At 44.3% G+C, this 11048-nt stretch overlaps 1 protein-coding gene and 1 non-coding gene across 2 annotated transcripts in view; both read right to left on the bottom strand.

Annotated features, from left to right (window-relative positions):
- Positions 1-371: 371 nt before the first annotated feature.
- Positions 372-11048, bottom strand: part of LOC103667074 (phospholipid-transporting ATPase FetA-like) — a 45198-nt gene continuing 34521 nt past the window's right edge. The window contains exons 13-22 of the mRNA XM_040632328.1: positions 10881-10992; positions 8761-8866; positions 8263-8410; positions 7528-7711; positions 5847-6070; positions 4391-4474; positions 2795-3040; positions 2470-2608; positions 1523-1653; positions 372-1426 (exon numbers count right to left, since the gene is read on the bottom strand). Of these exons, the coding sequence (XP_040488262.1) occupies positions 1235-1426; positions 1523-1653; positions 2470-2608; positions 2795-3040; positions 4391-4474; positions 5847-6070; positions 7528-7711; positions 8263-8410; positions 8761-8866; positions 10881-10992 (1566 nt within the window). The 3' untranslated portion in view covers positions 372-1234. The remainder of the gene's footprint in view (positions 1427-1522; positions 1654-2469; positions 2609-2794; positions 3041-4390; positions 4475-5846; positions 6071-7527; positions 7712-8262; positions 8411-8760; positions 8867-10880; positions 10993-11048) is intronic.
- On the bottom strand, positions 9123-9229 carry LOC121103175. Its single transcript, XR_005835333.1, has one exon. It is a non-coding gene; the product is annotated as a U6 spliceosomal RNA (small nuclear RNA).

Raw genomic sequence — 11048 nt, 5'->3', positions numbered from 1 at the left:
TGAAGGGTTTCAGAATCAGTTTAATAAATGGATCTGGTTCTAAGAAAGATCTAAGAGAGTTTAGAATCTTCTTTCTATTGGTAAACGAAGTCATGCATTTGGATGAAGTCACTCAGGAAAAGCATACTGAGAAAGGTAAGTAGAGAACCTAGTACTAAGCTTTGGCAACCAATATTTAAGGTGTGTAAAGGGGATAAAGCTATATGGTTAAGGGATGTGGTCACATTGAGGCCAAGACAGAGTTTAGCAATAAAGGGCAGAAAAGTGAAATGAAGCTGAAGAAGGAGAGAAAGGGGGTAGGGATCTGTGGGCCAATGATATTGCTTGGATGTTATTGTCACTGGGATCCAACAGATCATACACATCTCTCCACTCCAAATAAGCAATTTATTACTCCATAAACTTCTCAGGAACAATTTCCCAAGTACATACAATTTCTTCTCAAGGTAATTTTATGGAATGAAGACAAATATTCATCAATTGTGGCTTATACCCCTCAAGAAAGGATTTTTAAACATCCTCCACAGTCTCCCTCTCCCAGTTCTAAAGCCTGAAAAGGTGTCAGTTCTTGGGTCAAAGGGGTCAAAGAGAGGGGAAGAAGGCAAAATCTTGAGCTGTCTTATCAAGGCAGGAACAAGTTTTTTTGTTTTTTTGGTTTGTTTTTTGTTTTTTTGTTTTTTGCTCAGAAGCTCTCCTTCAGCTTTTTATGACCAACTTTTCATAGCTGCCTCCTCCTTTTGAGACCCAGGGCCAGCAAAAGACTTACTCTGAATCCCCCAGATAAACCTGAGAAGGGTATCTGGGTGGGATATGTTTGTGTGGGGCCCTGGGAAGGTTTATAGTTGCTCTGGGTATGGGAAACAGGGCCCAAAGTAAGATTCTTAGGTTGTTTTTTTTTTTTTTTTTCTCTTTCCCACATTGCCCCTCTTCACTCACCACTTCCATATTTGCTCGTCTGGATTAAAACTTGGAAGGGTTGGTGGAAGGGAGGCCTGACGTCACTTTTTCTTGAAACGCTGCAACTCTGACAGATATCTCGAGGCTCTTTCTTTACCTTTCCTTGCCTTACCTGGGCACAGCCTTCTGGGGAATGAAGAGGCTGAGCCCCTGGAGTGAGAGCGGAAAGGCAGGTTTATGCTAGTTTCCCCTGGGCTCTAATCCATCCTTATTAAGTTGTGTGAATACAAGGGAGGAAGAGCAATGACTGATTCCTTTGGGATTTCTGTAAGGGCCTCTACTTTTTAAAAGGAAAGCTGTTTCTCATGAATAGCTTGTCCTTCATTGTTTTGCCAGAAGTGATGAGGGCCCCAAAGCCCTGTTTGTGGGAGAACGCATAGGCAGAACGTCGAGAGCTTGCATGTTTCAGTTTGGTCCGGGTAGGGGGTGGCAGTGAACGTCTCGTGCAAAGATGAATTCTGTCCATAATCTATAGCCAGAGCATGGAGGACAGGGTTTTTATCCACAGAGGCAAAGGCAAAGAGGGCCATAAATTATATCTGGGTAGATTCCTTGTTCCACTCACCTTGTCCACGTCGACAGGCCAGAATAGTGGTTTGAGAAATTGGTACCCAATCATAGGCAAAGTACAGAGGACCACGATGAGGACAATAATCAGCCACATCTGTGGCAGGTTCAGAGTGTTCCTGGCCACACCTGTAAACAATGAGGTGGGGGAAGAAGGCTGAACAAGAACCTAGAGGAAGGGGACTGTCAGCCAGAACTTAGATATCTCTCCATTCCAAAGAAGGAAACTACTGGTTTGGAGACCATTAAGTTTCCTAATAATATAAATGCAAAAAAATTACAGTGACGTCCTTTGCACAGCCAAAGTCACTGTGAATTCACATGCCTTCATCTCCCTCTAAAGGCTGGGCAGGGCAGGACAGTGGGGGTAGGTTATAGGAATCCTAGAACATTGGCCTGGACACAAAAATGGGATACAGGGTTTTGAAGGTGAAAAATGAGTGGCTTGATGAGTGGCTTGTTGAGAGGTGAGAGGCAGCTACATCTATTATCTACCCTCTCTGTTTTTTGTTCCCACCAAAGTGGAATGAAAGGTAGGGAAATTAATATGGGAGACAATAAGGCAGTATGTCACAGTAGAAAGGATTCTAGACTGGGAAACAGGAGAGCTACATTTGAGTAATTTAATTTTTAAAAACCTTCAGTCTCTAAAATGGTGTTAATAATTCTTGCCCTTTCTACCTCATAGGATGCTTACAAAGATTAAGTTAGATAAGGAAATTTGAAAATACCCTAGAAAATCTAATAGGGTAAAATATTTCCCTAGCTAGATTTTGAGTCCTTTTGGGGCAGAGACTATGTCTTATTCCTATCTATATCCACAGAGCCTAGCACATAGTAATAATTGCTCAGTGAACATTTATTAAACAAATATACTTGGTTCACACTTCCCCACCCTACCCCCCACCTCCTTGCCACACACTGGGTGGGTGGGCATGGCCTTACCTAGGAATTGGAAGACATCGGGGAACATGAGGCACAAGCCATCACTGTACAGGAAGAATAAGATGCAAAAGTAGAAACCCAGGCTACCCCAGGTGAAGATGTGGCTTATCATCGTCCAGTAGGTTGTATCCAGGGCAATCTGAAAAGCACTCTCTTATGTGCAATATTCTACAACCTGGGATATATCAGCCACCTCCCTTCTCCAGTCCATAGTGGAGGATGATCCCTTCCCACTTTCCCTCCCCCCTCCTTTCCCTTTCTTCCAGACAGGCTCCCCACCCAATTCTTCCCCACCACCTGCTCCCCCCCAGTCCCCCAGCCACACCTGCATTGTGACCACGCACAGCAAGGCGGTCTGCACTATCAGCGAGAAGGACTGGTAGTCGGAGATCTCTTTCCCATCACTGCGCACTGAGTTGTGAATGGTCCCCATAGGGATAAAGAACAGCACTAAGGAACTATAGATCCCATGCACTAAACACTTCACAAATTCCTTCTTGTTGAAATAGAGGTTGTGCTGGCCTGGATCATACAGCTCTGGGAAGCACAGACTCCATGTTTCATTCACATCCTGGAAGTACCAGAGGGTGAGGAAGGCTCAGGGTCTCTCTATAGAAGGTCCCATCTCCATCAGAGTAGAAGTTTCTCCCCTCACTGAGTCTGCTGACAGGCTGCCTAGGATCTTCCTCATGGATTACTTGAGAAATGGACCCAGAGAAGAGAGCAGTGACCACAGACCCTTCCTGAAGTCCTACATTATAGCCAAGGATCTAGGTAGTGGAAGAAAGCTAGGAGAAGGTCAAGGTAGTGGTAAGGACCTGGAAGCAGTTAGGATAGGCAAGATGGGGGGTAATTAGTGTTGGGGGTAGCTGGAAGGGAGGATAGGAGCTTGGGATCAGGGGCAGTTGGGACATGAGTCCCCAGTTTTAAGTGTTCCTTTAGTTGAATATTTTTTTTGTGTCAAAAGCCAACAAAAGGAGAGGGGGAAACCAATGGGGACCAGCTAGTCACATGGAGGTATCCAGATTCTGTGATGCTCTTCCCATTCCCATGGCTACTGGTGAACTCGGGTGACAGGATTCTCTATGTGAATGCCATTGGATCATCTTCATCTCCTAAATCTGAAACTTTGGATAACAAGGGTTGGGGCTTGTTTGTGAGAGGTTGTAGATCCCTAGAATTAGCCAGTTGAAGCTTCATAGGACACAACTCATCCCTCTTGTTGCTCTGCGGCTAGCAGCTACCTTGCAGAGAATTTTCCTTCCTACCCTGATGGAGACCAGGAACCATGATCCCATGATGTCCTCTTTCAGCTATTTTATTCCTCTTTGGAAGCTTCTTTTCTATTCATTGTGCCCAAGACTAGAGATTGGGATAGAAGAGGAGGGAAAGGTATGGTACTAGGATCCCCAAGGCCCAGGAAATTTCTGACAGGGACAGATGATATCCCCTAGGCTAACTCCCTATGACTCAAAATATCATACCCACATTCCCATGCTTGGCCTTCAGGACTCTCAACTAGGTCACCCTGCATTGGCTTATCTTATCATCTCTGTATGGGTCTCTACTTTCTTGAAGTCCCTTGCTTTAGCTAGTTTTGCCCCAATAACTCTATTTCCTTTCACTACCTTTTATACACGCTCAATTTACTATAGAACACAATTTCTATGTTTCTCTCAAAAGTAAAATTGATGCAGGAAAACTTGAATTTCTAAGACTGATGATTCTCTGTGGAGGAAGATTCTTTACTTTATCTCATGATACCTCTATAGGTGATGAGTTCCCTTTCTTGCTCTAGAAATTATTCCATTTACAACTGACTCTGTAGAACTCAGCTCTTGTTGTCCTCCCCACTCTTGGGAATACTCCTCAAGGGCCCAGGGGCTTTAGCCCTGACTAAGAGGCTTGCCGCTGGTCTTACCTGGTCAAACAGACTCAAGCCCAGGACAGGGAGGGAGGTGTAGACCAGGTTGTAGAAAGTGATAAACCAGGTATCATAAACTGTCTAGGAGAATACCAAGGAGATTTCTTAGATTCTTCTCTTTTCCAAAGTCCCAGCTCCACCTCCCAGGTTCAAGAGAGCCCCTACTAGCCCCCACCTACCCACCACTACACTAACCTAGGGCAGGATTTGGATTTCATAAATCGACGGAGAAGGCTGACCCCATCTCTCTTTGGTCCTACTCTTGTTAGAACCCTGGGTTCCAGGCTGGGGCAAGGCCACATCAAGCTTGTTTGTGGCCAACCCCACAAGGTTGATTTGGACCAACCCTACCATAACCTGCGCTGCCCATCCTTGCACAGAAAAGATCCAGAGTGCCTGCTACGTAATGCTAGCTGTACCCCTGCACTCTCAGGCACGTAAGCCTCTGGGCTTTTTTATCTGATTTATGGCATTCAGTAGCTTCTATAACACCGGACACTTTCTAACATTGGTAAGTGGAATAGACTCAATGACCCTTTCCTAGCTGGGTGCTCTGTCCTGGGGCCCAGAGAGGGCTCCTTTACTAGCCACAAGAGGTCAGCAAAACACACACATATGCATACATCTCTCACGAACTAGAATGGCTTTGTTACACACTGAGGGTATAAAAGTCTACTACTTTCCCCTAAACAGTTTGTTTCCCCCAGAGCCCAAGGGGACAAAGGTATTAGGGATTTCCCAAGATAATCATTCCTGAGGTTTTTCTTGGGAATCTGAGAACCCTGAAAAACTTCTCATAGGGAAAGGGATTCCTCGTAGAACATCAAAATCCAGGTGCCACTTTTCCCCACTACTGTTGGGGAGATTTCATACTCAAATGTGGAATTAATTCATTAGAGCAACAACAGTGTATGTCTGGGGCAGGGAGAAGGGGCATTGGGGTGGGGAAGTAGAAGTAAAGGAAGCTATGTTCTGAAGTATGGCTATGGGTGAACATCATAGCTAGCCTGTACGGCAAGACTCAGAGGCTCCTTGAAGCTTAGTCTATTCCATAAAGATTGCTTTGGATGCTAAAAAAACCTCCCAGATCCAAGCATTTCCCCATATTACCTATGTTTGGAAACTAGGTCTCCATGTCAGGTAAAAGGTGAAAACATCTTACGGGAGAGTTTTGGAGGTAGGAGTCAAGTCCAAGTCAGAATCAAGCCAGAAAAGTTAGGGTTTGGAAATCTAAGGTTCAATGTAAGGTTAGGAGATGGGATCAGCATGGATGCAGAACTTTATGCTTAACCGACTGAGCATCCCAGGTGCCCCCATGTGAGGAGCTTTATGGATGAACGGCAATATGTCATATATTGGTCTCTAGAAAAGAAAAAGGGTCAGAGATGGCTGAAGTGGGGGTGAGTAGAGAAGATCCAGCTGACCGAGTGAGGAATGCCACCTGACCTCCTACCTGTGCAGAGAACCCGCTGAAGAAGGCATACCAGAAGTGCACTAGGGTGAAGGCAAAGTTTTTGTAAAAGAAGTAGCTGAGAAACTTGCACATGCGATTATAGGACCAGCGGCCATGGACCAAGAGTAGACGCCGAAGACAGTGGAACTGGGAGAAGGTGTAGTCACTGTTGAGCATGGCCTGCATTCCCTCCTGGCCGCTGATGCCAACCCCAATGTGGGCAGCTGCAAAGAAATCCCAGAAACTTCTCAACCACAGAGCTTGTCTGCTGGGCTCCCAGCCTGGGAAGTATAAAAGAAAGGCTGAGATCCCGTTGTATAAACCCCTTATTTTACACTGGAAAACACTGCCCAGCTCAAAATGGCACACACTTAGTGGAGCCTTTTCTCTTTAGTGGATTGCCCTTTTCCTTAGTGGATTGTCAGAAAACAGTTCCTTCGTCTGCACTTTGTTTTGGATGCTGCCACCCAGTAATGTCTGGCATGGCTAGTACTAGAAAGCTCTCCTGGATGGTCTTTGTACCTACTATAGCCATCTAGGCTCTTTCCTGCTGTCCAGATGCTGAGGTAAAAATTTCTTGTTATCTCTCGAAGCCACTTACATCAATTAAAGATGCAGGATGGACGTCATTCTAACATAATATTTAATTACCCCCGTTTATCTAAAGAGCTAAAATCCAACTCTTAGGAGGAAATAAGTGATGTACATAATTTGTTAGTGAGAAGCAAGTTCTTCAAGAGGCCTAATATGACTTTCTGGATAAAACAAGGATTATACTTGATGGAAAATAAGACCGAAGTTCCTAAAAGTTTTAATTAGTCTGTTGTAGTGTAGGGTAAATTTATTGATCTTCTGGTATATACCTATTGTATTGCTTAATGGAATAGTTGAAACCTCTAAGGCCCTAAAAACCAGAGAATTCTAGAAAGTGAGGAAGAGCACAAGAACACTTTCTAGTATTAAAGCTGAGGCTAGAATGTTTGTTAGTGTTTCCTGGGTGGGCATAGAGGTTGGACTAGAGGACCTCTAGATGTCCCTATTCACAGAACCACAAGTTGCTGGAAGCTAACAACATTCAGCTGAAATTAAAACCAGTTTCAGGCATTTGCTTGTATTGGTACAAAGCATCAGTAAATCTGCTCTTTTCCTCCAGTCAGGGGAGTCAGGGCAAGTTCTCATGAACACTGCCTCAGGGAAGAAGAGATCCCTACATTGTGCCTCACATCTAACTCCTTGGTTGAGCAGTCCTGTCTTCTGCCTAACGCTGCTCAGGCATACAGCCTTCAAAAAAGGAACAAACTATGACTCTTGCCCAGGGGTTCTTTATGTAGGCTTTGATGCCATCTTGGAAAGACGGTACGGTAGTTGCATGGCCTTTTCTGTGAATATATGCATATGTTCTTATGCGGAGCCAGGCGTATTTGTGTGTAGGTGTGTTAAGTGCATGAAGTTGAATATGTATGTGTGTCTGCATATGGACTGATGTATACATGTGTAAATAAGTGGGAATGCAGGTATAGAGGAACATGAATGAAGTTGCAAAACATTATAAATGTACAATACATAGGATATACAGGAGTGTGAACCAACAACACAGTGCCACCCAGGTTGGTTTTTGCCCATGGAGGAAGGAAAGGGCAAGCCCTTGGTTGGAGTTTACTGTCCCCCACCCCTCACATGCCTTTGATCATGCTGACGTCATTGGCTCCATCCCCGATGGCCAGTGTCACCACCTTCTTGTATCTCTTCACCAGCTCTACCACCTGGGCCTTCTGAAGGGGTGTCATCCGGCAGCAGATCACCCCCTTGCACATGCACGCTGTTCGAAGCAGTTCCAACTCCAGGTTTCCTTCTAGAGCATAGGCCTGCAGCACCAGGACACACCCACATTTCAGGTTGCCCCAAAAGGCTCTCAGGACAGGATCTTCCTAGGCCTTTCCCCATATCCATACTCTCCTGTACTACATAGGTCAGGCATAGTGGCTCCCAGGTGCTCCACTCCTGAGGGAGGCTAAGTCCCCAAGTCAGTTCTAGGCATCCTCACATCTGACCCAGCCTCCAATGGGAAATTGGTCAGCCTCTCTCACTGGGTCAAATCAGCTGACTGGGCTATAAGGCCAAGTGACTTTTTAGAGGACCTGGTTCTGTTTGCTTCCTGCCTTCCCCTAAGTGATAGGCCACATCAGTAGTGAAGAATTTGGATAAGGAAGGAACATGCCCTTGGGTTTTCTTTCCTCATTATTCCTGCCTAGAAAAAGATAGGGAAAGGTGTCTGTCAGGAAAGGGCACCAGAAGCAAGGGGAAAAGGGTGACTCATGAAATAGAGAAGGGGTCTTAAAATTTCCCTGAAGTGGGCTGGACCTAGGAGAAAATTCCTTGGGAGAAGAGAATAGAGTTGTAGCTCTGTGTTGCCCACCAGACTGTAGCCATTGATGATCAAGCCATAGTTGCCATTGGGCACCTCCTCAGGTACTCTGAAGGGCATTTGGGGCTTCGTGGTGAGGTAAGTGTTTATTGGGTCCGATTCCAGTAGAGACTCAGGTTTCATCTTGTTCCTTGCTGACCTGAAAGCCAAGAGTAGTGGTTAATGTCTGACTGGAAGCCCTAGAGCTTAGGAAAGTAAAAGTGTCCCAGAATGAAAGTGGGCAAGGTAGATACAGAGCCTCTACAAAGCACCAGCCAGGATCTAAAATTCGACTGCCTCCTGAGAACGGCCATTGTCTCAGGTCCCTGACCGTCTACACACCACACTTCTCCAACTCCTTGAGCCCTAAAGCTTCTTCACAAAATGATCTCAAATATTTTAGTTTTTTTTTTTGTTTGTTTGTTTTCCCTTCTCCATTTCTTCTTTGTTTCTTCTGACAGTGTGGGGGTCATACTAAATTAAGAGCTGTGGAAGTTCTCCCATCTGTACCTGAGTTCTTGCCGAACAGTCTCATCATTCTTGCCTTCCACGATGAACATCCCATCCATTTCATCTCCAAATATGTTACAGGCATAGGCAATGTTCACAGCAGTCTCTGCAGGGAAGGGGTATCACAGGCCACATTTTGGCTGGGACAGGGTCTTTACAAAAGTGTATACACACATAGGCACTACCGATGGGCAGCAGAGCCCGTTTGTCCACATTTGCCATGGTTGTAGTCAAAGTATCTTTTTCATGAGTCAGTAGAAACCATATTCAAACACACAGGAGACTGTCAGCCTAGTACAGACTTGTGAGTTACTTATCAATAAGTAGGATCATTCTGTCTTATCTTTCTTTTTCTTTCATTTTTTAACATGAAACACTTCATGAATTTGCATGTCATCCTTGTGTAGAGGCCATGCTAACTTTCTCTGTATAACTCCAATTTTAGTATATGTGCCACTGAAGCCAGCACCATTCTGGCTTAGCCTTCCAACAGGGCCTTCCCCTATTTCCTAAAACAATTCTGGTCTGTATCCACTTCTCCAAACAGGATGTATTTCCCTGTGCCTGCTTTTATGCCAGATTTTATGGGGGACTGGGATATGTTTTGGTTATGGTCTTTTCTTTACATCAAGCACTCTGGAATTTGGAATAAATTCATACTAAGGAAAAAAAATTTACAAAAATTAAATCCTGAACCCTCACTGCAAGTGGTATCAAAATTCAGAGAAGAGACTGCAATTGCCATAGAAACTTTCTTGGGAAAAGACTTTGAAGGATGAGTAAAATTGTTTAAGGGAAGGGGAAAACATTTCAAATGGGGAAACAGCACAAACAGAGCCCCTAGAGTAGGAACTGGATTGTTTGGGACATACTGAAGATAACAGTCACATCAGGATGGAGATAAGTATATGTATGTAGCAACAGATTATCAAGATCTTGAAGGCCAAACAGTGGAGTCTGACTTTACCACACTGAGTTTCTGAAGGTATCTGAACAGACGAATAACATATAAAAGTAGTATATTTTAGTAAGATTAAGCTGATGGCTGTATGTAGGCTATACTGGAATCAATAATGACAAGAAACAGAGATCAGAAGTTTTTTGCAGAAGTACAATCAATAGGGGACAAAGGCTGATCTAGGGTGGTGCCACAGTCAAGGGGATCTTCAGAAGACTTTATGGGACGTGGCGAGACAATGACTCTCTGGGACAATAGAGAGGGTATAGTCAAAGGTAATTACAAAGTTTTTAGCTTGTGGGTTCCTGGATGACAGGGCTCATGTCTAATTGAATCATCTCTGTGTTCTCACTGCCTAATACAGCATCCAGCATAAAGTATAGTCTTAGGAAACTGTGTATAAGACTAGGAGTGAAGGATACTGGGTGTTTACCCCAAAGATACAGACGTAGTAAAGAGAAGGGCCATATGCACCCCAATGTTCATAGCAGCAATGTCCACAATAGCTAAATCGTGGAAGGAGCTGAGATGCCCTTCAACAGATGACTGGATTAAGAAGTTGTGGTCCATATATACAATGGAATATTACTCAGCTATCAGAAAGAACGAGTTCTCAACATTTGCTACAACATGGACGGCACTGGAGGAGATAATGCTAAGTGAAATAAGTCAAGCAGAGAAAGACAACTATCATATGATTTCTCTCATCTATGGAACATAAGAACTAGGATGATCTGTAGGGGAAGAAAGGGATAAAGAAAGGGGGGGTAATCAGAAGGGGGAATGAAACATGAGAGACTATGGACTATGAGAAACAAACTGAGGGCCTCAGAGGGGAGGGGGGTGGGGGAATGGGATAGACCAGTGATGGGTAGTAAGGAGGGCACGTATTGCATGGTGCACTGGGTGTTATACACAACTAATGAATCATGGAGCCTTACATCGGAAACCGGGGATGTACTGTATGGTGACTAACATAATATAATAAAAAATCATTAAAAAAAAAAAGACTAGGAGTGAAGGTGTCCTGTAAGGACTTGACCTGGATTATAAGGTATTTGTTAACTAAATGGCTAAGAAAAAAAGAAAATGCAAAATAAAAGAAAGAAATGGCTAAAGTGGACAGGGAAGAGGACTGGTCAAGTGAGGAGCTCCCCTTTACCTTGCTTATCTCCAGTTAAGACCCACATCTTAATTTTGGCTTTGTTCAAGGTGGTTATTGTCTCAGGTACACCATCCTGCAGCTTGTCTTCTATGGCTGTGGCCCCTAACAGCTTCAAACAGAGAGAGCAGTGAGTGAGGAAAAGGAAGAATGTCACAGCATTTCGTG

The sequence above is a fragment of the Ursus maritimus genome, unplaced genomic scaffold, assembly GCF_017311325.1.
Source record: "Ursus maritimus isolate PB19 unplaced genomic scaffold, ASM1731132v1 scaffold_17, whole genome shotgun sequence".
NCBI lineage: Eukaryota > Metazoa > Chordata > Mammalia > Carnivora > Ursidae > Ursus > Ursus maritimus.
The sequence above is the reverse complement of the archived record's forward strand: the minus strand, read 5'-3'. Positions and strand labels throughout refer to the sequence as shown.